Source organism: Microcaecilia unicolor, unplaced genomic scaffold (assembly GCF_901765095.1).
Source record: "Microcaecilia unicolor unplaced genomic scaffold, aMicUni1.1, whole genome shotgun sequence".
NCBI classification, from domain to species: Eukaryota; Metazoa; Chordata; class Amphibia; order Gymnophiona; family Siphonopidae; genus Microcaecilia; species Microcaecilia unicolor.
The window spans coordinates 24,663-50,233 of record NW_021963734.1 but is presented as its reverse complement, the minus strand read 5'-3'; the positions used below and the strand labels follow the sequence as shown (position 1 = coordinate 50,233).

Here is a 25,571-nt window from a genome sequence, read left to right as displayed (position 1 = left end):
ATTTTCACTGTTCTCCTCCAGCTCCATCTCCTCCCACTCCATGGAGTCTTCCCCCACCCTCTCTCCCAGGTGCTGCTCCTCCACTTGATTATCCTCCATCTCCCAATCACCTCCTGACTTTTCTGCCTGCTGGGAGTTGGAGTGCTCTCTCATGTTCCCTCCTCCCTTGCAAGTGCTGCTGGGTTCTGTAGTTCTCTTCCTTTCTTGCAAGTCTCCTCCCCCTTTTCCCGGCAGAGAGGGCTCTTCCTTTCTTGGCTTACTGCCCTGTCAGCTCTTCTCTACTTTCCCTCTACTCCTCCTTACAGTACATACCAGCTTCCTTTTATCCATAAATGAAGTACTGTGGCACCATCCCCCACTTCTGAACCTAGCCCTGCCCCTGCCCCCACTTCTGGTCCCACTCTCCACTTCAAGCCCTGGCCCCAGCCCCACTCCCAATTTCACTTCCTCTTCCTTTTGTCTACAAATGAAACCCTGATGACACATCTAGGAATATTCCGATAAAACATCCCAGATATTTTTTGTTTTTATCACAAGAAGGGAAATGTTTCTTTAAAATCCAATCACAATCTGATTCAAGTAAAAAATTCACTACCAAAGTAGTTTTACCAGGTTGTTCAAGAAACTGCACAGATAAATCAGCTAAAGGAGGTAGGGGAACAACTGCCAAGAAGTTTATTTTCATCCCTGTCATCTATTACATTGTTATTCTCTCTTTTGTGTTTATGCTTTTTTTTAAATTGGTTATATTGTACACCACCATGACAGTAACTCCTAGGTGGTATATCAAATAAAAAGACCCTTGAACCTTTAAAGAAGAAGGCTGATCAGGCTTACAGAATCCAGATTTTTCTGATTCCCTAAAATAATTAAGATCAGATCCCTCAGGCAAACAGATTGGATCTGATGAAGAAGGGCAACCTTCGAAAGCTAATCAAGAAATGTATTAAGTTATGTCCAATAAAAAAGGTATCATCTTATTTTCTTTTCCATTTATTTTGTTTGATTTCTATTGATTATCTCATAGGATGGAAAGACAGAGTTTCTGTATATATGTATGTAAAACTTGCCTTGCAATTTTCAGCCTCTGTGCAGGTAGCAGTGCAATGAAGATATGACAAAATATGTTCTTTTATTTGCTGCAAAATGTGGTGTGCTTTCTATTCATGAATAAAGTAAGGTATGCTCCAGGTGGTGCAAGGAGTTGGAGGAATAAATGTACTGTAGAAGTGTGTATGTGCCTTCGTTCCATGTAATTTTTTTCCAGGAGTTCACACTAGTAACAAACATAATTAGACTATAATCCTGGCTCTCTGACCTATGTTTAAATCATTAATCTTCACCTGTTCTGAAGAAAGCTTTCCAAATTTGCATAGTGTTTGTTCTTATGCCAGTGACATCATTGACTGCCAGGAGATATAAACAGGCAGTTTCTGGACCAGATGGCACTTCTCAGACAAACATTCAGAGATCCATCCTTTCTTCTCTACTGCAAAACAGTCAGAAAAACCAAAATCAGGTGAGTGCTTTTGTTTTGAATTTTATGTAAGATGTGTGAGATCTGCATTCCTGAGATCAAATCTTTGTACTTTCTCACATTCAACAAAAACTCCTAGTTAAAACTACTAGCTTTTTTAAAGATCAGTCATTCTCTCAATGTAGTGAAAGGATTTTGATTTTATGACACATGAATTTATATCATTATTAAAAATTATTTAGGGCTCTGTTTACTAAGGCGTGCTGTAGACGTGCTAACTTTTTAGCATGTGCTAAAAATAAGCACACACTAATGCTAAAGACATCCATAGGAATACATGGGTGTCTCTAGCATTAACAAGCGCTAAAAGGTTAGCACGCCTACAGCACGTCTTAGTAAACAAGGCCCTTAATATTTTATGTTTTTACTTTTTTTTTTAATTTGCATTTATAATGAAGCAGCACATAACATGAATAAGGAATAGGCGCCTGTGTTTACAAAGGTACGCTATAGGTGCGTTAGCATTATTAACACACGTTAAATGCTAATGCGCATTAAACGCTAATGCACCTATAGGAATGTATTGGTATATTAGTGTTTAATGCACCTTAAATTTATAGGCGCATTAAAAATGCTAACGGGCTTTAGTAAACATACCCCAGAGCTCCATACAAAACGAACAATTTATTTAACACATTTATACCTCACATTTTCCCACTTAGTTGCAGGCTCAATGTGGCTTACACAATACCGTAGAGGCAGGCTCTGGTTCGGTAAAATACAAATACACAATATAGTATTAGGCATGTAATAAACATAAATAAAAGCAACAAAGAAATAAAGAGGGGGTGGTGATAAAAGTCCAATACGGTCCATAGTTTTGCTGTGTCGCAGGAAATAGAAAGTTAATTTGGGTCAGCGGGGTAAGTCTTCTTAAACAAGATGGTTTTCAGTGACTTCCTGAAGATAAGATGGTTGTGGATAGATTTCACGGTTCTGGGCAAAGCGTTCCACAGTTGTGTACTTATGTAAGAAAAGCTGGATGCATAAATTGATTTGTATCAATATATAAAGAAAATAAATTAAGGCAATACTTGGACTCCCTATTAGTCCACAAATTAAGAGAAAAGAGGAGACTTATTTCAGCAAAAAAGGGTAGTTGTTCAAATTAACAATTATAAAGGTAAAGGGAAAAACATTGGAGTAGCTAGACTGAAAAAAACCATATCATGACTTATCTAGCTACACTCCTTGGGTTATGGTAATCAGAGTTGTAAATAAGTTTAATAAGCTGTGTTAGCGGTTGCTGTGCGCTAATGCCGACACAGCCCATTCATTTTGAATGGGAAGTGTCGGCATTGCCATGTGGCAGCCACTTGTGCAGCTTAGTAAACAGGGGGGTAAGTATTTTCAAGGAAAACGCACAAAGAAATGCACTCCAAGGTTTAACACCTCAGAGCACATCAGTAAGAACTGTTTTCCTTTTTCCTGTGTTTCTTCAGAGACATCAGAAAATACCCGAATCTTACCACCCTAGAACAATTTCACAAGGTTTCTAAAATACAGTCTCATAATCCAATCTTTATCTGGTTCTAGAACAATTGTCACTAATAAAGTATATCTTGCTGTTTCCTCCTCAAGAGAGGTTTCTAACATCTGTGTGACATTTGTTTACTAACATTTGAAATACTACCTTTTCTGGAAAACAAGCTGACATTAACAATAAATTTATATTCCACCATATACCTTTCGGTTGAATGCGGATCACACATCAAAGAAGACTGAACATTTCCAGGAATAACAAAACATAACCTAACAAAATAGAACACTGCTGAGCTACATACTCTATTTGATATTATTTAGCACAAATTTTCTAAATAGGTAAGTTTTAATCTGTTTGCAGAATTGGTTATAAGAGATTTCAGACATTAAGATATCCTTAATAACCTTATCTAAATGAACAGCCTGATATGAAAAAAGAATATCAATTAGTCTAGTTCGCCTCATATTTTTTAGTGAAGGAAAAGTGAAAAGTTCTGAAATCCTGGTGACTCTTGTTTTATTAACAAAAAGAATGATTTAGGGGTCCTTTTACTAAGCCGAGTAGCTGCCTATCAGCGGCATAATCGAAAGAGAGGACACTCATCTTCTGACACAAATCGGGAGATGGGCGTCCTTCTCTCAGGGTTGCCCAAATCGGCATAATCGAAAGCCAATTTTGGGCGTCCTCAACTGCTTTCCGTTGCGGGACGACCAAAGTTCACGGGGGCGTGTCGGCAGTGTGCCAAAGGCGGGACAGGGGCGTGGTTAAGAGATGGGTGTTCTCGGCCGATAATGGAAAAAAGAAGGGCATCCCTGATGAGCATTAGGCCGACTTTACTTGGTCCAATTTTTTTCACAACCAAGCCTCAAAATGTTGCCTGAACTGACCAGATGACCACCGGAGGGAATGGGGGATGACCTCCCCTTACTCCCCCAGTGGTCACCAACCCCCTCCCACCCAAAAAAAAATCTAAACATTTTTCCAGCCTCTATGCCAGCCTCAAATGTCATACCCAGCTCCATCACAGCAGTATGCAGGTCCCTGGAGCAGTTTTTAGTGGGTGCAGTGCACTTCAGGCAGGCAGACCCAGGCCCATCCCCCCTACCTGTTACACTTGTGGTGGTAAATGTGAGCCCTCCAAAACCCACCACAAACCCACTGTACCCACATGTAGGTGCCCCCCCTTCACCCCTTAGGGCTATGGTAGTGGGTTTTGGGGGGGATTGGGGGGGCTCAGCACCAAAGGTAAGGGAGTTATGAACCTGGGAGCAATTTGTGAAGTCTGCTGCAGTGCCCCCTAGGGTGCCCGGTTGGTGTCCTGACATGTGATGGGGATCAGTGCACTACGAATGCTGGCTCCTCCCATGACCAAAGGGCTTGTATTTGATTGTTTTTGAGATGGGTGTCCTCGGTTTCCATTATCGGTGAAAACTGATTTTGTCCATCTCTAAGGTCGACTATCTCAATATTTAGGTCGATCATCTGCAGCTTAGTAAAAGGACCCCTAGGTATTCTTTAAGGACTATTTCTTACGCAAACGTGTAGGCAAAAGAATTCCAGAGGGGCAGAGTCACAAAGAAAAAGGTAGAGCTATGTGTTGATTAGCCACAGAAGCCCTACAAAAGGTCCTATGTGACTTACAATAAAGTAAACCTAAACGAAACAGGGAAACTAGAATTGAAAAATGGGTAAAATATTGCATTAATGAAATAAAAGTATAAAACTGACCAAAAATTGAGGATAAAGAAGTTTGGATTAGTTCAGTTCATCTGAATGAAGAAGCATAAACAGACATACAGGAATAAAGCACTGTACAAACAACAATATAAAGAAATAAATCAAGGCAATACTTAATGCATTTGGGCACCCTAAAGTCCCTATAAGTCTCCATAAAGAAGCCTAGAATTATTGGTAATTAACGCATTTTATGAGTCATTTCTGCAGGGGATAGAGAGTAGAATAAGAACAGTTCAAGGGATTCAGGGAATGAAGGGGAGAAATGATCTGGGATCTGGGAAAGGGGGAGAGCTGAAAAGTAAATTCAGGTATTTAGAGGGAAGAAACAGGAAAGAGATCCTCTGCCTGCAGGAGTACTCCTCCTCCTCACATCTCTTTCCACCTTCTTTTGTCCTAAATATCATACTTACATGCCTGCTTTTGCACCCCTTCCCTAATCCCCTCATATACCTATCCTCTCTCTGTTCCTTTCTCTCCTTACAACCAGTGGCGTAGCTACATGGGCCTGAGGGGGCCGGGGCCCCCGCAGATTCACCCCCGGCCCCCCCTCCCGGCGAACCCGCCCCCGCCGCCGCCTACCTTTACTTTTGCTGGCGGGGGATCCCACTCCCCGCCAGCCGACGTCTTCTCAGTCCTTCCTGCTCTTCAATTTGTTTGCTGAGTCCTGCACGTAATTGTACGTGCAGGACGTCAGACTCAGAGAACAGTTCTGTTCTCTGAGTCTGACGTCCGGCACGTACAACGTGCAGGACGTCAGCAAACAAATTGAAGAGCAGGAAGGAGTGAGAAGACGTCGGCTGGCGGGGAGTGGGATCCCCCGCCAGCAAAAGTAAAGGTAGGCGGCGGCGGGTTCGCGGCGGGAGGGGGGGGGGGCGGCAATGTCGGCGGTGGGGGGGCGGCGCCGGGGGGAGGGCTAAATGTGCCCCCTCCCCCGGGCTCTGGCCCCCTCCCCCACGGAAGGCTGGCTACGCCCCTGCTTACAACACTCAATCCCATCTCTTACCCACACTTTTCATTCCCTGTCTCATACATCTAGCCTTCCTCATTCCTTCAGTTCCCATTACCCCCATTATCCCCATATTTCCTCACACCCTAGCCTATCCTCCTGTAATTCCCCCATTTCCTCCTCTTCCCCCTAGCCTTTTTCAACCCAGTGCCTAGTGGTTAGGGTGGTGGACTTTGGTCCTGGGGAACTGAGGAACTGAGTTCGATTCCCGGCACAGGCAGCTCCCTGTGACTCTGGGCAAGTCACTTAACCCTCCATTGCCCGCCACATTGAGCCTGCCATGAGTGGGAAAAAGTGCAAGGTACAAATGTAACAAAAATAAAAATTTTCATGCTTCCATGCTTATCAAAATGTGCCACTGGAGACCTGCCTGAGATTTTGAACCAGAGCAGACACTCTACTAATATATGCTGAAAGCATGAGTCAGGCCTCAGACAGCAGAGGACAACAGTGGTAGCCCAACACATCACCACTCTCCTCCTCCTCCCCCTCAAATTCTGGGTTCTTTCAGGTATCATTAATCATGCACACTCTTCTGGAAAAGTATGCACTGTTCGTGAAGGGTATGTACTCTTTCAGAAGAATGCATTCTCTTTCCTGATAGTCTGTGGTTGTGTGCACTATTGTGTATGTGCAAAAGCATGCATGCATGCATACACCTGTGGGAAAGGTATGTGCACTCCATGAATAGAGCACAGTCTTCATGCGTACTGCACACTTGTTCAGAGAGTACATACTGTTTCCTGATAGTATGTGCTTGTGTGCACCATTGCATATGTGTAAAAAGTGATCACTACACAAAATATTGGGAAAGTGTGTGCACTCCATGAACAGTGCACAGTTTTCATGCACAGTGCACACTCTTTCAGAAGAGTGTATGCTCTTTACTTTTCTGGAAAAAAGTATATACTATTAAGAATATCTCTCCTGTGACAAAATGAAAATAATAATAGATTTACAGTGAATATTCTCTTCAATGATACAGAAAACAAAACACATTAAAAGTTATTGGCTGCACACCCCTTTTTAATAGAGTAGTGCATCACTGTATATAGATAACATCACTGAGCAGTTCACTGTGCAGGTCCATACTCTTAATTTAGGCCTACTATAGGACTAAGTAAAGGTATAAATTATTCATTTAGGGGGAGATTCATAAACAGCAATCCAAAGCAGTGGCAATCCTAGGTCGGCTGCCACTCTCCCCCCCCCCTCAGGTGCAGTGGCGTCCATCCCCCCAGGGTGCAGGCAGGACACCCCCCCCCTTTGGCGCATCAACACCCCCCCTCCAGCACATCAACACCCCCCCCCCCCCCCGGTGCATCAACACCCCCCCCCCCCCGGGTGCCTTCTTGGCTGCTGGGAGCAGCCGCGCGCCTCTCGGCTCCGCTGGCTCCCTGCTCCCTCTGCCCCGGAACAGGAAGTAACCTGTTCCGGGGCAGAGAGAGCAGGGAACCAGCAGAGCCGACAGGCACGTGGCACCCCCCAGCAGTGTGCACCCGGGGTGGACTGCCCCCCCCCCTTGGTACGCCACTGATCCAAAGTTAGATAACTGGAAGATATGCACTAAACTATTATTCTGCAAAGGGCACTATGCGCAGAGCACCCTATATGGAATAATAAAGTTTAGCGCGGATCTCACGCCTAACTTTGGGGTTCTTTTACTAAGGTGCACTAACAGATTTAGTGTGCGCTAAATGATAAGACACCCATAGGAATATTAACGTGCATCTTATAATTTAGCTCACGCTAACTCCATTAACGCACCTTAGTAAAAGGACCCCTTTGGTTGCTGCAATTATGCCTGCTGAAACCCGAGTAAATGCTGGCGCACAGCTAATGGCAGTTGGACATGTAATGACCATATTCTATAACATTGCATCTAATGTCTGGGAACACCCATGTCCTTCCAATGGCCACACCCCCTGTTGAGTTTCACGCTATAAAATTTAGGCACACACTTTATAGAATAGGACCCAGGGAAGATCCTCACATAAACTCAAATGAGTGGCATTAACACCAGTTATTGATTGTTAATGCCTCTTTAATTAGTTTATGTGCACCACAGATTTGGGCACACAAATTTTGATGACCTATACAGAATCTAAGGATTAGTTGTTGAATATCACTGCTAAATGGATAAGAACATAAGAGTAGCCATACTGGGTCAGACCAATGTCCATCTAGCCCAGTATCCTGTTTTCCAAACAGTGGCCAAGCCAGGTCACAAGTATCTAGCAGAAACCCAAATCGTGGGCACACTACAAATCCCAAGGCAAGCAGTTGTTTGCCATATCTGTCTCAATAGCAGACTATACACTTTTCCTCTAGGAATTTGTCCAAACCTTTTTTTAAACCCAGATACACTAACCACTGTTACCACATCCTCTGGCAAGAGTTCCAGAGGTTAACTATTCGTTGAGTGAAAAAATATTTCCTCCTATTTGTTTTAACAGTATTTCCATGTAACTTCATCGAGTGTCCCCTAGTCTTTGTATTTTTGGAAAAAGTAAAATATCTATTTACTTCTACACCACTCAGGATTTTGTAGACCTCAATCATATCTCTCCCCTCATCCATCTCTTTTCCAAGCTGAAGAGCCCTAACCTGTTTAGTTTTTCCTTATATGGGAGGAGTTCCATCCCCGTTATATTTTATACCCCCTGTATAGAGCAAAAATAGCAACTATTAATTTCAAAAGCTGACATATTCTAATCACTCAATAAAGATGGAAGATAAGAATCTTCAATAAATATGCTTAGACAGACAATATGTAACTCAGTCACTAAAACTGTCCAAAACGTAAAATGTGTATTTGTGAAGACTGCTCAGAAATAATACAATGTCCCAAAGTGCATACAGCAAACATGTTTAGGCACCCTTACCTCAATCATCATACCTTCCAAGGTAATTCTTAGAAGCCTCATAAATCTTGCAATTCAGCACAGTCCAATAACATTAGAAGTCAAAAATACTTAGGGCCCTGTTTACTAAGGTGCGCTAGTATTTTTAGCAAACGCCGTGTAGGAGCCCATAGTATTCCTATATGGTTAGCATGCATTAAAAACGTTAGCGTGCCTCTAGCGTGACTTAGTAAACAGGACCTTTAGCTTGGCAAATGTACTCCAAACATGTAATAGGCTCTATGAAGGAGGCACAATGAAGGGTGTCCAAGTGTAAATTACATGCCCAACCAGGATCCAGGATTTGGTTTCTTCAGGGGGGAGGGGGGGTATAATAATCCAAACGAAAAAGTAAAACAATTGTTATTGGCACAAAATAAAAAATAATTATATATATATAATATATATATATATATATATATATATATATATATATATATATAGACCCCCTCATATCAATATATATATATAAAATACCCAAATAAAGAAATAAAGAAATAATAGAGCTACCAGGCTAGAAAACTGTACCCGACTTCAACCAGATCAACTGATAAAAAACGCCCAGGCTTGATCTGGTATTAAGCAATTCATATGACAACAAAGATTAAACAGACCAATCAGTGCAATTAAAAAAAAAAGCAAAATAAATTGGCCTATTCCACCTCTCTATTCAGCCCACCCAATCCAACAGTACCCCATTAAAAAATATATCTTTCTTCTTTCTATAGAAAACACACTGAGGCATTGCCCCCATGAGGCAAAGACAACACCTCCAGAATAGTAAACCGCTTACGATACAGGGAGGTAAGGAAAGACCCAGCTTGGAAAGAGATCCAAATATCCAAAAAGTGAATTTTGGAACTACCCTGTTCCATAGACAGCTTAATATCAGGGTCACATCCATTTAGCCAATCAAAAAATTCATGCAATAAGGTCTGACCTCTCTTCCAAATAAGAAAAATATCAGTCAAAACTCAAGGATATTTGAAACTGGTTCTTTTTGGTTTGGGGGATGAAGGCATAGAAAAGCTGGTTTAGCTGGTCACATGCTTCCTTGCTGACCAAGTGCTATGATACACACCCCAGAATATACTTGACAAGATTAAGAGGGACATTGTCTGAGAGTTTCAGGTGGATGGTTTTTCTTTTCTTAGACCCAGCCTCTTTGATTGCTGCCAATATACAGATCCTGTTCTTGAAGAATGGTGGTAATTAACTCTCCTGTATCCACCCAGCCTGCTTTTGTTAGGCTCTGGTTGACCATTTAACAGTTCTTTTGTTTCAGGCTGTCAGTAGTTTGAAGGAGGGGGATGGGCGGCTGGGCCAGATATGCTGCCTGAGCAAGGTACATTCAAAGTTTTAGCAAAACATTTTATCTATCTATATCTATCTATATATAGATAGATATATAGATATAGTGATATAGTGAGGAAGTGGTAACCTCCCTGATCAGAGTCCTAGGATCAACACACAAACCAGGAAAAGAGATCTTGTTAGTAATCCTAAGCCTAAAAATGCCCTTCATAGGAAGGACGAACCTCTGAAACCAAGTCCTGCCTCCCAGCCCAATAGAGGGGTGAAAGTAGAAGGGAGGGAGTTGGGAAGGAAGGGGAGGAGACTGAGCTAACAAACTTCCAGCCAGATGAAAGTCCAGCAGCAATGGAGATGGAAGGAACCGGCTCAGGGAATCTGAAGAAACGGAGAACCACAACCAAGGAGAAGCTATGGAGCTGTGTTTAAACATTTCTTTACTATTTTTGGTTTTGGAAAGAAAGTTTTTGTCCAAATACCTTGAAAGTTGATAGAGCAGCCGTGGGAGGGCCAGTGTGAGAATCAAACACTGAAAGGGAAGAGGCTGCTCAGCCTTGGCTGAAGCTAGGAAGCACCAAGAGCTGTATTTTCTGTTGTGAACTGTGACTATAATGCTTTGTGCTTTTGGGAAAAGGGGCATTGAAAGACATTTTTTTTCTCAAAGACTCCTAAGGAGCCTGAAAGGACTTAAGGGCATAGGCGCCCGGTATAAGAGGCTTGGGGAGGCTATGCCTCTCCAGCCACAGCAGGATGGATCAGCTGTTTCTATAGAAATGCTAAATAGTAGTAGTAGTAGTTCTCTGGCAGTCCTGCTGCTCTGGGGGGTTTAAATAGCAGCAGGCTGCAGTGAAAGCCTCTAGCCTTTTGTAACCAGTTGTAATTTGATTACCTGCTGGGAGAGCAGAGCAGGGGTGGTTGGCTGGACTTGTCCTGGGTTGCCATGGAGATATTTAACTAGGCTGAATTCCTGCACATGGGCACTTCATGCCAAAGAGAGTTGCACTGACCTCTGAAATTTTAAAAGTGCTAAAAATAAGTTTTAAAAATATTTGAAAGATCATTTTATTTTCATTATAGTGTTTGGAATGTGTCCACTTTGAGAATCAGGTGCTCAACATTAAAAGTTTATATTTATTTACTGACTTATGGCATTTTATCCCACATTAAACATGAATTAGGGTGTTTTGTGGCTCTACATGAGAATTGTCCCTTGTTTCATATTGTTGACAGTCTGCATTTTCCGTATGGGTGGTATATTGGTGTATTAGGTTCTGCCCAGTGTAATATTTATGGTACAGTAAGGTTCTGAGTGTGTTTTTGCACAAAGTTGTGCATAGTGTTTTGCAGTTGAGCGATTGTGCTTAGAATATGCTTTGAGCAACCACTTTATTCTTTGACATATGATACATATCTAATATCTAAATTTAATAAAAGGTATTAATTGTGACTTTTATTTTTATTTATTTATTCTGTGTGTTATCAGACAATTATGGATTTAAGCTCCACCCCTGGCCCCACCCCTAACCCCACCCCCTTTAGCCTCCCCAGTTGGGCCACCGACCGCCTATGCTTAAGGGGTTAAGAGGGGGGAGGAGGAAGCCCCTGTTCGAAAGAAATTGGAGCAGAGTACTGCAGGAGGAAGTTGTTTTCTGTTTAAGTTTGAGTGCTGAACTTTGTCACCATTGATCTACCATGTGCCTACAGTTGTGGTAACAACAGGGATTTTTGAAAGAGAAATGAGAAAGCTGTAACCTAAAACTGCTGATAAGGACTGACTAACAAGGACACTACAAGTCCCCGTGACTATCTTTATCTATCTATCTATCTATCTATCTATCTATCTATCTATCTATCTATCTATCTATCTATCTATCTATCTATCTATCTATCTATCTATCTATCTATCTATCTACCTGGGGCACCCCACCCAGGGGTTGGAGAGTAGTACTCACTAGGGTATCTGGGACTCCCATGGTGAGCTTGGTCCTACAACTCCTGGATCATTTGTTACTGCTGTATCAGCTCTCCATCCTTGGCTTCCAGTAACTTAACTTTCTTGGCTACCTCTTCGGTGAGCCCTTTCAGCATTTCTTTGCACTGGTCAGCTGGAACACTCCTCTCCAACTGCATACCTGCCAAATCTCCCACATTTAACGGGAGACTCCCACTTTGGCGGGTCATCTCCTGCACTCCCGCAAAAGCGGGAAAGTCTCCTGCTGAATTCCGCAGCTGCCACAACCACCACTTCTGTTGAGCAGCAGCAGGAACAAAAACAAGTGCCGCGCTGAGCCACAGCCACTGCCACCGCTTCTCTCCACAGCTGGTATAAGAACAAAAACAAGCATGGGGCAGCAGCAGCCTTCAGGCATGCACTGTCAGCTCTCCCATCCTCGGCCCCCGCTGACGTCAATTTCCAATTCTGGGGGCAGAGGACCAGCAGAGCCAACTTTGCATACCTGTAGGCTGCTGCAACCCCGTGCTTCTTGTTCTTGTGTCAGCACTGCTGCTGCAAAGAGGGCTAGAGGGAGAAAGGAAACATGGCAGGAAAGGGTAGGGGAAGGGGAAAAGGGTGTCCAGAGAAAGCAGAGGGTAGAGAAAGAAAGAAGAGTGAGGGCGCTGGAGGGTACAGAGAGAGACAGAGAGGAGAGAGAGAGAGATGGGGAGAGAAAGAGGGGACATAGAAAAAAGCAGGGGAGAGCCACGGAGAGAGATAGGGAGAGAAAGAGGGGACATGGAAAAGAGCAGGGGAGAGACAGGCTGCTGGGGAGAAGGAAAGGGAGCAAAGGGGGAGACCCTGACTGGTCAGATAGAGAGATAAAGAAGAGAAATGCTGGATGAAAGGAGGGAGAGAAAGAGGAAAAATGATAGAAGGAGGGGTAGAACGAGGGAAGATGCTGGATGGAAGAGGGGTACAGAGAGAGAGAGGGAGAGAGAGAGTGAGATGAGTGGAAAGATGGGGAGAGAAAGAGGGCACATGGGCAAGAGAGAGAGAGAAGCTGCTGGGGAGAAACTGGGGGAGACCCTAGCTGTTAGATGGAGAAATGCTGGATAAAAGGAGGGAGAAAGAGGGAAAATACTGGAAGGAGGGGACAGAAAGAGGGAAGACGCTGGATGGAAGGGTAAGGAGGGAAAGAGGAAAGACACTGGAAGGATGGGGAGAGAGGGGGCATGCTGTATGGAAAAGGGTCAAGAAAGAGAACTGTCTAGAAGGAAGGGGAGATAGAAGAGACAATGGATGGAAAGAGAGGGATACAATGGATAGAAGGATTGGGAGAAGGTAATGGGTGGAAGGATGGAGAGAGAAAGAGGGATGACATTGGATGAAAGGGTAGGAGCAGAGACTGTCCTTCTTTGTTAAACTGTACAGCGCTGCGTAACCCTAGTAGCGCTCTAGAAATGTTAAGTAGTAGTAGTAGTAGTAGTAGGAGAGAAAGAGGGAAGGTGCTGGATGGAAGGTTAGGGAGGAAAAGAGGAATCGCTGGATGGAAGGATGCAGAGAGAGAGAGGAGGAGAGAAAGAAGGGAGATGCTGGATGGAAAGGGGGAGAGGATAGAGTTAGTGAAAAACTAGAGAATAAGAAGAAGGGGCATGGGGAGAACAAAAGTGAGGAAAAGATGAAAAGCCATAGGCAGATGAAGTAAAAAGAGGGAAATTAAAGAATGGAGTCTAGAATTAGCAGTAGAGGAGAAGGAGACGGATAAGAGAGATTTATCTACAGAACGGAGTACCCGAGGGGGGGAGGCGTAGGGAGAGACGAGAGTGGAGAGGTACTGGAGAGCGGCAGAGTGAATACACTTATAGGTCAATAAGAGAAGCTTGAACTGAATACAGAAACAGATAGGGAGCCAGTGAAGTGACTTAAGGAGTGGGCTAATGTGAGCATAGCGACTTTGGCGGAAGATGAGTCGCGCAGCAGACTCCTCCCACTGACTGGGTCATAACCGCCTCTGGGCGAGTCTCCCGCTCTCCAATTATCCCCAGTGATTTCTAGGTTACTGGAACCACACTCCTAGTGGTCCCACAGTTCCCAGAAAGCACTCACAGACCCAACACACAAACCCCCAGGATTCTTTATCAATCCAGACAATCAAGGCGAACAAACAATTATGTTTATTCTCTTTAGAAATATTGAACAGTGGAACAAAATAGTGCAATTTGCAAACAATAACAGGCAACTGAAATAAGGATCAATCATAACACTAACTAAACACTTGCATACTTCCTACAAAGTACCTGGGGAGATCAGGGCATATATCTGTTCATAGAGCTTCAGCAAAAGAAAGCTCTCTCTCTCTCTCTCTCCTTCTCCCAGGCTGAAACTGATGCAACAGCCAGCATCTGCTGGGAAATGTCAAACTCCAGGCCAATCAGAGCCCAGAACAGTCAAGTTTCAAATAAAAATTGTTACATCACTACAGGCACACAGCCTCCAAACAATGAACTCATGGGCGGACGCATTCCAACTGAAGCTAAACACAGAAAAAACACAATGTCTCATCCTGTCCTCACAATACAACACAAACAAACCCAATACCATAAACACCCCAGACTACATCCTTCTGGTCTCAGACAGCCTGAAAATTCTGGGAGTCACAATTGACCGAAATCTCACACTCGAAGACCATGCGAAAAATACAGCAAAGAAAATGTTCTACTCAATGTGGAAACTTAAAAGAATCAAACCTTTCTTCCCGAGGGAAGTATTCCGCAGCCTAGTACAATCAATGGTGCTAAGCCATCTAGACTACTGCAATGCCATCTATGCCGGATGCAAGGAACAAATCATTAAGAAGCTTCAAACCGCTCAAAACACAGCAGCCAGACTCATATTTGGGAAAACGAAATACGAAAGCGTCAAACCCCTAAGAGAAAAACTACACTGGCTCCCAGTAAAAGAACGAATTGCGTTCAAAGTTTGCACCCTGGTCCACAAAATCATTTACGGAGAAGCCCCAACCTATATGTTAGACCTTATAGACTTGCCTATTAGGAACGCAAAAAGATCATCACGCACATTCCTCAATCTCCACTATCCTAACTGTAAAGGGCTAAAATATAAATCCACATACGCGACCAGCTTTTCATACATCTGCACGCAGCTACTACTACTACTACTACTATTAAACATTTCTATAGCGCTACTAGACTTACGCAGCGCTGCACAAATTAACATGAAAAGACAGTCACTACTCAACAGAGCTTACAATCTAAATTGGACAGACGAACAGACAGCTAGGGGTGGGAGAGCTATGGAATGCATTACCGAAGGCCATAAAAACAACGCAAGACCTAACCATCTTCCGAAGGCTAATGAAAACAGATATTTTTAAGAAGTCATACCTTAAACATCCATTTAAATACTAAACAACAACACTATACACGATCTACACAAAACCGAAATCTTATCACATGACAAGCACTACCACCGTAAACCTTATGTCAAATAGGGTCTCTGTATAGTCGATGACCCAACATAGGTTATAATCCAATTTATTACTCAGGAACCTTCATGCAATGCCATAATGGACTCTTCTCCACCATGTATGTATACCATGTATATATACCATGATCTGCTCCATATATGTTATGTTTCATGTATGTTACCATGTATGTATGCACCTTAACGCAACACAATTTGCAATTCTATTACCCGGAAATGGCAATCGCCATTACAGCAAATGTAAGCCACATTGAGCCTGCAAATAGGTGGGAAAATGTGGGATACAAATGCTACAAATAAATAAATAAATAAATAAATATTATCTCTGTGCCAACTAAAAGAAAGAGAAGTCAGTCCTCTGTAACAGCTTTAAGCATAAACATGCACCATCTGCTGGCCAAACTAGAGAAATACTCTTCAGAATTAATTTAGGTAGGAAAATGTCCAATACAGTGTACAGACTTAACACACACTGTTTCTTCACAGAGGGCTTAATTGAACAAATGAAAACACAATTTAAAGCACTGTCACTCTAAATAGCAAACCTTGCTTCATGAATTATGATAGCCGAATTGGCCTTTCCCTTCAGACCACATTTTTCAGTCTTTATGGGTGAAGTAGGAGATATTGCTTCTCTCATACAGAGTATTGGTTCTCTTCATCTATACAATACTATAGCTGACCTGCTAATCCTCTTTTTCTCTCTTTAGAAATGAACTTCCCTACGTTGCTGTATCTTCTGGTTCTCTTCATTGTTGGAGGTAAGGCTGTCCTGCACCACAAGTACATGTTATGATCCTACTGGGACAGGCAGGGTAGTGACTTGGTCTTGCTCCTGATTGGCCATGTCAGGGATTGGGCTGACGTCTGAGGCAGCTGACGTCAGATTCCAGACCCTATTTAAACATACCTCTGCCTGCATAGGATGCTCTAGCATTATCTCTTTCAGCTGTGAACTTACCTTGTTTGTCCTTAGTCTGTGTCTGTGGCACAGGGTGAATTTTCTTTGTTGTTTGGTTGCCATTTTTCCCTTTGTGTTTGTTCTGTGAGTCTGTAGCAGCCAGATTTTTCTCTGATTACTTAGTTGATGTGCAGCTGTGTTCAGCTTCTCGGTGTCCGTTGCTTCACTGTGTTCCTTGCCTTTACTTCCCTGCTGTGTGTGCTGGCTGAGTCCGTGGTAAGAGCTTACTTCCTTTGTCTGGATTTCCCTATTAACCCTTTATCTGTTGTATCTGTTGTTTGGTTCTTGTGAGCACTGCTCCTTGTCTGACCTGTGTACCTAGAAGCAGTCTCTCTCTGTAGTCTGCTTAAACCCTTTACCTGCTGTATCTGTTGCTTGGTTCTTGTGAGCACTGCTCCTCATCTGAGCTGTATACTAGAAGCAGTCTCTCTCTGTAGTCTGCCTTACCCTTACCTGCTGTTTGCAGATTGCTCCTTATCTAGCTGTGTTGCTTTCATTGTCTTTTGTGTGGTTTCCCTTTTCCCTATTCTTGCTGTAGCTCTTGTTTGGATCCTGTGTAGGTCACTCCTTCGTTTAGCTGTGTGGCACTGCTTGGGTTGCCTCTCTGCATGAGTTCCCTTATTCTGATTATTGTCTGTATCTGTGTGTTTGGTCTGGTGACCTTTCGGTGGTGTCTGTGTGTGTGGTGCTGTGTGCATGGCCCGAGTGCCAGTCCCTTCCGGGACTTTTCTCTGTTCTTTTCCCTTCCCTTGTGTGTGACTGGGTTCCAGTTTGGCCTTGCGACCTGTACGCTTGGACTCTGTATGTGTGGGTTCCAGTTCGGCCTTGTGGCCCGTATGAGTGGTCTATTTTCCTTTCTGGAGGTGCTCACTGGTCTCCCTGAGTGTGCTGGGCTTAGCATGAGCTTGGTGTGCAAAAGGCCTCGGCCTAGGCCCAAGGGCTCACGATCAACCTTACATACATATTGTCCAGAAGGCAGAGCAGTATGTTGAACACTAGGGGCCCTGTTTACAAAGGCGCACTAGCGTTTTTAGTGCGCACTAAAAATTAGTGCGCTCTAACCATCTAGATGCCCATAGGAATATTATTAGCATCTACACGGTTAGCGTGCTCTTTTTAGTGTGTGCTAAAATGCTAGAGCTCCTCGGCAAACAGGGCTCGAGGGAAGCCAGGGTTCAAATCCTGAGGCTCTTTGTGACATTGGTCATTCGTTTTACCATTTGCTGCCCCAGGAAACCAACATATTGTAGATTATAAACACTCTGAGATAGAAACTAACTGAATTTTAACTCACCTTTAGCAATGGATTTTGAAAGTAATGAAATCCTAATCCAGCACAATTCATTTTTCAATAATACATTATTCCCTGCATAAGGTATGTTTTTTTTAAGCTGTACTGTACTGATAGCTATTCCAGTGATTAAATACAATAAATAAACAATGGTTAGATCTGTGACTTATGAGTCTTTAGAATTCAAGTACCCTTTGGTAGCATTTCTCTGACTTTCTTGTCAGCTTTTCTCCCTCTATTCATCTCCCTTGGGTCATTCTAAAAGTTTATACACCTCAATCACTAGGATTAATGTTAATCCAGCTAACTAAAGGGAGGTAATTTAACAAAGCTTTTCTTGCATTTAAAGCATATTATACATCCTGAAAAGCACTCTTTCAAAGGGGTATATGTGGTATTCCAAGCCATTATTAGCTAAGGCTGGATTAGTGGTTTTATAAAATACCTTAACTAAATTAATAAATATAGAATAGATCATGACAGTAGATAAGGACTATTAGACCCATCTCTGTTGATTCTACACAATATCTGATCTCATTTCCTTTCCTTATCATGCCACTAAGGTCCATTTAACACAAGCATTTTTGGTTTCTGCCATTGTTCTGATTTCTACCACATTTTTTTTTACATTGCCTTAGAGCCTTAGCCTACCAGCTTCATATGATGATGTTGTCATGGGGCTTCACATTCTATATTAGAATTGTAAACCACTGAGATCTGATAAAAGTTCAGCGAGTTATCAAATGTTAATAAAACATGAAAACATAAACACATACAAAATGCTACTTGGTTGAGGTATTATGTTGGCACCTTATTGAGCAGACTGGATGGACCGTCCAGATCTATATCTGCCGTCATTTACTGTATTACTGTGTTATTTACTGGAACTTTTCAGAAGATGTTCATATCACAATTTATTTTCCCTCCTTTCTTAAAATCATAAAAATAGCTATACTGGGTCAGACTGCTGGTCCATCTAGCACAGTATCTTGCTTCCAACAGTAGCCAATCCAGGTCACAAGTACCTGGCAGAAACCCAAATAGTAGCAATATCCTATTCTACCAATCCCAGGACAAGCAATGGCTTCCTCCATATCCATCTCAATAACAGATTATGGACTTTTCTTCCAGGAACTTGTACAAATCGTTTTGAAAGTCAAATACGCTAACCGCTGTTACCGCATCCTCTGGTGAGTTCCAGAGCTTAACTATTCTTTGAAATAAAAAAATATTTCCTCCTATTTATTTTAAAAGTATTTCCATGTAATTTTATTGAGTGTCCCTTGGTCTTTTTACCTTTTGAAAGAGTGAAAAATCGATTCACTTTTAGCCATTCTATACCACTCAGGATTTGGTAGACCTCAATCATATCCCCCTCAGCCATCTCCTTTCCAAGCTGAAGAGCCCTAACCTCTTTAGCCTTTATCATTTTGATCGCTCTTCTTGGAACCTTTTCTTATTCCACTATATCTTTTTTGAGATCAGGCGACCAGAACTGAACACAATACTCAAACTGAGGTTGCATCATGGAGCGATACAGTGGCATTATAATATTGTTGGTCTTATTTTGTATCCCTTTCCTAATAATTTCCTAGCATTCTGATTTTGCCTGCCACTTCACACTGAGATTTCAGGGTATTGTCTACAATGACATATAGATCTTTTTCTTGGGTGCTGACTCCTAAGGTGGACCCTAGGGGGTGCCTCATGCTGAGGCTCTTGCAGTCAGTCTGAGCTGAGAAGTTGAGGAGGGAGGAGTTCTGTTTGTAGGCTCTGAGAGTGGAGGCGGAGGAGAGGGAAGCTCAGCCTGACTCCCAAATGGGGGAGAGGATGGGTCCTGGGGGGAAAAGAACTGGCAAGTCCCTGGCTGCAAGGCCTGGTAGGCCTAGAAAAGAACCCCAGGATGAGAGGCTGGAGGTCCCAGGCACCTCTGGCTTGAAAGAGAGAGGCCTGGGGAAGGAAGAACAGGATCTAAAAGCCCAAAGTAAGCCCAGAAGATTCAGGAACAAGTCCAAGAAAAACCTCAGAGGACCCAAGCACAGCTCCAGAAGGCCCTGGAGTTGCAACAGCGGGGCTTGCAAGTAAGTCTGCAACAGCAAACCATGACACAAGTGCTGTCAGGGCAGCGGGAAGAATGGGGGAGCTTTGTGGAGAAAGGCAGAAGGATCCTGTTTGGAGGAAGTGGGGAAAAAGAGGATCCCACTAGAGAAGTAAGAATAATGGAGGAGTCTAGTGGGGATTCTGATACTGAATCTGAAGACATATATGGCCCAAAGATGGAGAGAAAGCTGTTGTAGAAAGAGTCAGAAGACTAATGAGTTTAGAAAAAACAATGGAAAGTTTGAAAAAGAGACTTAAGAAAGCAGAGTCTATGACAAAATTGGTTCCAAAAGAGTTCCAGAGACAATATAAAGAAGAGGAAAGAGCTGTGCAGGAAAAGCTGCTGGAAACATAGAAAAAGTTTCAAGAAATGGCTGAGGCTCCAGGCAACCCACTGAGGGAAGTGTACATTAATAGAGCCAGAATGGCAGCCATGCAGAAAAGAACAGTGGTTTTTAGAACTGAGAAGGCAAGCCAGAAGTTCCAGGAGGAAGGAGAGAGGGGAAAGGAACAGAAATGCAAAGGCAGGACAAAGAGTGCAGCTCTGTGGGAAAGCTGCCAGAGGTTGTAGAACAGCAACGCACTAAAGAACAATAGTTTTCAAAAGGAGCAAAAGAAGGGAGCAGTCAGTTTGCATCTACCATGGAAGTCACACAGGCAGTCTGTGGAGAAACAGACCAGTCAGATTTCCAGCTGATTGGCTGTAAAACAAAAGAAGGAAAATAGCTTTAAGAGACTTGTACCCATAAAAAAACAGAAATTGTTTTGCAAGAAAAAGAGGAGAATCAGAGGGCAATGGAAGTGGAGGTGCCCACAAGTAGGCACTAGAAACTGTGGAATCTTTGAGCAGTAGAGAATCTTTGTTGGATGGTCTAAAAGGTCTGGAGGAAGCTTGGAAGGAGGAATCCAGGCAAGGAAAAGGTACTGAATCGACTGATTTGACAGAGGAAAAGATGAAGCAAGCACAGTGTCTGTCAAGTGTTTTGAATGTAGCTGGAGAAAACGTTGGAGAAAAAATGGCGGAGGAGAGCGGTGTTTCCCAGCAAGAAGAAGTTTGGTTGAGCAGTGGGGTTTCTCTGCTTGCCGGGCTGGATGAGAATGAAGCAGAGCAGTTGGAGCCAGAGGGACATATTGTCAGCTGCAGTGGCATCAAATAAAGGAATCCCCAATCTGTGAAAGTGAAAGTTTACAGTGCTTCTGTAAGGGAATTGGAACCCTTATCCTTGCAGTATGCAGAGGAGGTAGAGACCAGCAGTCTTTTCCGGACAGGTGCAGGTCAGACGACAGCAGGAGGAGAAGTGAGAGGAGACCCATCGCAGAGGACAGAAGTAGCAGCAGGCATGCTTGCTGGTGATCAAGAGAAAACCAATACAGAGGAATTCAATCCGAAGTGGAGAAATGCGGGGAAAGGTACATCAGATCCTGATTGTGGAAGAATGAGGAGTGTGGCAAGAGTCCAGGAGCAGAACAACATGGTGGAGGAGTGTATACTTCACCTGGATACAGGAATGGATTGGGCCAAGCAGGAGAAACCAGGAAAAAGGGAGGAGATAGTCATCAGTGCTGTGGAATGCTGTGTTTTGGAACAGAGAACTGAGAAATCCCAAGTAAGTCAGTGGAATGGAGGGCAACAGCTGGTGAAACATCAGATCAAAAGAGGACAGAAATCAGGGGGACTGTAGGAATGGAGGAGATACCAGGAAAAAAGGGAGGAGACAGTCGTCAGTGCTGTGGAATGCTGGGTTGAAGGTACTTTGGAGCAGAGAACCGTGAAATCCCAAGTAAGTGCGGTAGAATGGAGGACAACAGATGGTGAAACATCAGATCAGAAGAGGACAGAAACCAGGGGTTCTACAGGAATGGAGGTATACAGAACTGTGACTGAGGGGCATCGGGTGGGGGAGGAGGGGAGGGAGGGAGGGTGGCAACAACAGCATGAGGGGTGGTAGGGTGATGCAAATATTATGTGAAGGACAACATGTGTCAACGTTTTTGTGTGAAGGAGAAGGAGGGAGGGGAAGGGGAGAGGGGGAAGGCAGAAAGGAAGAGGGGAGGCAAAAGGGGAAGCAAGGGAGTGGGTCAGGTTGGGGAAGGAGGGAGGGATTGTCTTTTGCAGAGGTGATGGGAGGGGGAAATAAGGGGGGTTGGGGGGACGAGGTTCCCAGGAGAATTGGGGAGGCTCTTCAGTTAGATGTCGGAATGTGGTACAGTTAAGGTGGGTGGGGGAGGGTGCGATGCCAGGGAGGGAGAGGGTTTTGAGGTTGGTTTTGAGCCTTGGCTTTCTCCCAGAAGACCTCTTTGCATGCATACACCCGGTCAATGTACCTGAATATGATATCAGTTTTTTGACGCAGCGTGGCATGGAAGTCTTTTGGGAGAAATACGAGGGGGTAAGGAACAAGGGGGAGTGGAAGGGTTTTAGGGTAGTACCAATAAGCACACCAGAACTAGTGGAGGTCACACTTCTAGTAAGGAATGAGTCAAATCCAAGGTGCAGAACTGATGTATTGGTTAGGCAGGTATGCAGACGTTAGGGTCCCATTGAAGAAAATTCCAGACCCTAGCAGGGTGTGGGCAGGGGGTTGGAGGGCATTGGTAATGCAGAATGGGTGTATGATTGTTATCGACCAGGACTGTACCAGCATACTGGGACATTGTGATCACTGCTATTTTGAAATACTTCTTGTGGATGGCCAGATGCCAATCGACATTACAGAAAAGTTTACTGTCAGTGGACACAATGGTGGGGGACGTGCTGCGGGAGGTTTTTTTCCTGGCACATTTGGAGCAGGAGAGGTTTGGGAGGGCAAGGTGGGAAGGGTAGTGGAAGCATGTACGGTTGAAACTTGATTAGATATGTTTTTGTTATTTTAGTGGTTTTCGTTTTCTTTTTGAACATTTGTATAAAAGTAGGTTTGTTATAAATGATTCTAAGTTTCTCCAATAAAAACATTCCCTATCATCAGGTAATTATCATTTGGATTATTCTTCCCAATGTACATCACTTTGCATTTGTCCACGTTAAATTTTATCTGCCATTTGGATGCCCAGTCTTCCAATTTCCTAAGGTCTTTCTGCAATTTTTCACAGTCCGCATGTATTTTGACAATTTTGAATCGTTTTGTGTCATCTGTAAATTTAATCACCTCACTTGTAATTCCAATTTCCAGATCATCCGGTCCCAGTACAGATCCCTGTGGCACTCCACTATTCATCATCCTCTATTGAGAAAAATGGCCATTTAACCCTAACCTCCTCTAAATACAGTAAAGACTTAATTATCTGATCTAAACAGGACTGACCTATTGTTGGCTAAATGAAAGGTTGGAAACTATGGAAAACATTGTAACCCCTCAAACAATGCAGAAACAAGCGCAGTAAAAGCAGGATTCCAGCTCACAACAATAGCAAAAGTAGGGTCCCAGGTTGGAAAATGGAAAGAGAAATCAAACAATGCAGAAACAAAAGCAGTAAAAGCTCACAACCGCGGTAAACGTAGGGTCCTGGATTCTGAAAATGAAAAGAGAAGTCATGTGACATCACCGAGAAGGTCTGTTGGATATGCCAGATGGTTGATCAGCAAAGATAGCAACATATTAAAAGACAAACTTTCTCTAGCTTATCTAGGCCTGGAAAGAATATGCACTGTACTTTAGAAAAAGCTTACTGAATATGGATCCTTGTATGAAATACATATAAGGGCATGGAACACATATACATATTTGGTAACATGTGCAAATGAGTCATTTTATTAAAAAAAAAAAACAAGTTAGAGAGCAGCTCAACCTTTTTGGCATTTTGAGGCCATTTTCAATTATGGAAAACGTACTGGTGTTCTATTTGCCCGCTTGAATTCCTTTGCCCTTGGTGGCCCTATTTCTCCTAGTCCATAAGACTCTACAATCCCACCAATCCTCTTATCTATCCCACCATCTGACCTCCTACTGCCCTGCTTGGCCTCACTGCTTCTCACAACATTTTTTGTTACAGGTCCCCACCCTTCGCTCTTTCATCTCTTATCTATCCGTTCTTGAATATTTAGTGTAATGGAGCCCACTGTTTGGAATGCACTCCCCCAGTCTTTGTGATTAGAATCCTCTCTCCCTGCCTTTAAGGCCCAACTTAATGCTCTTCTATTTGCCATTGCTTTTGGCTCTGGCCATGCTTCGTTGACCGCTGGCTTAGATGGGACTCCATACTGGTGTCTCTCCTTCCTTACCTCCTTTGATTCCTATTACTACTTGTACCCTCTTCTCTGGGTAGCCTCTGCTTTCCCTTTCCTGCCATTTTTCTAGTTCAATTTCTTTTTACTATAATGGTGTGATTTTGGATGTTGTAAAGTGCCTTGATGAAATGTTCCCCTAGACAGTATATCAAATATTAATAAACTTGGAACTCCTGAAGGGTAAGCACAAATCCCTTCTTCAGCTCTCCTCCCAAGATCAGGTCCAAACGAAGTAGGTACAGTTTTTTGATGAATGTGTCTATTGCTATTGCAAAATATGGAATACATGCACACTTTGAAGGTCTGACCAATCCATGCTCAGAACATGATCTCTTAAAATCTATACATGCCTTGGGCATACACTTAATAGTAGCACCTGTTCTACAACAGATACTTTTGCATGTATGCTAATAGACACATGTGAATGGCTTCTTTTATACATGACAATATCAAAAAAGAAAGTCAATTTGCTCTATGCGTTATGTAAATGGAAAGTAGATGGGGACTTGCTGAAATTTAAAGAAAAAGCCTCAACTACCCCGAGGAGAGTCCTGGACTTTTTTTTAGCAAACCTCTAAAGGGGTGGACATGGCCCAGTATTGAATATCCGGTAACGGTCATTGATTAAAAAAAATCATTGACTGCCACCAGCTGAATATTGACCAGTATATTTCTATGTAATTTGGTACAGATTCGGATTTGAGATTTTATTACTCAACTTTTTTTTCTAAATCTGAGATTAAGGTGAGATATACGCAGGTGCACAAGTTGTTTCCCTGTTACTGGACTTACATTTTAGGTTGTACCTGAGGCAATGCAGGTCGAAATAACTTGTCCAATGTCTTAAGAAGTGTCAGTAGGAGAAGCAGGATTTGTCCGCTCATGTTCCTGATTTTTAGTCTGCCGCTCCAACTATATATGATCATATGAGTTGTGGTTCTAATATCATTATTTCATCCTCTTCTCCCTGTTCTATAGTTTCATGCAGTCTGTTAACTCATAATGAGCTGCTAGGAAACACAGATAGCATACAAAATATAAATTATTATATTAATATCATTATTATTAATAATAGGTAACTGTACCAGCGAAAACTGTCTGTGTGCTCAGGGATTCTGTGCCAGTGGTTGGGTGCAGTATAAAGATGCCTGCTATGCAAATTTTACAACTCGCTTGTCTTGGGCTAATGCAGAGGTAAGAAACACATTCCGCTGGATTCTATATAGGTCACCCAAATTTGGGCAAGGATCCCAGATCTGCACATAAACTAATTAGTTAATGAGATGTTAATAATAACTGGTATTAATTGGCACTCATTTGGGTTTATGCATGGATCTGCCCTGCTCTGTATTCTATAAAATGTATGCCTAAATTTTATAGTGCACAAATCAAAAGGGGGTATGGCCATAGAAAGGGCATGGTCGAGTCAGGTGTGTTCATAGAAATTAGGTGCAATGTTATAGAACAGTCATTTATGCACCGTGACAAAACAGTGGATTTTTAAGCCTGTAAAACTGTATTATTTCTTGAAGTGTATTTCTGTAGTTTTGCCAGCAGGTGGTGCATATTTATGTTTA

General features: G+C 42.9%; 1 protein-coding gene across 1 annotated transcript in view; it reads left to right on the top strand.

Annotated features, from left to right (window-relative positions):
• Window positions 1–1,463: 1,463 nt before the first annotated feature.
• The window catches only part of LOC115459597 (lectin-like), a 48,011-nt gene continuing 23,903 nt past the window's right edge, over window positions 1,464–25,571 (top strand). Inside the window, exons 1-3 of the mRNA XM_030189404.1 lie at window positions 1,464–1,519; window positions 16,128–16,178; window positions 25,070–25,188. Coding sequence (XP_030045264.1) covers window positions 16,130–16,178; window positions 25,070–25,188 — 168 coding nt within the window. The 5' untranslated portion in view covers window positions 1,464–1,519; window positions 16,128–16,129. The remainder of the gene's footprint in view (window positions 1,520–16,127; window positions 16,179–25,069; window positions 25,189–25,571) is intronic.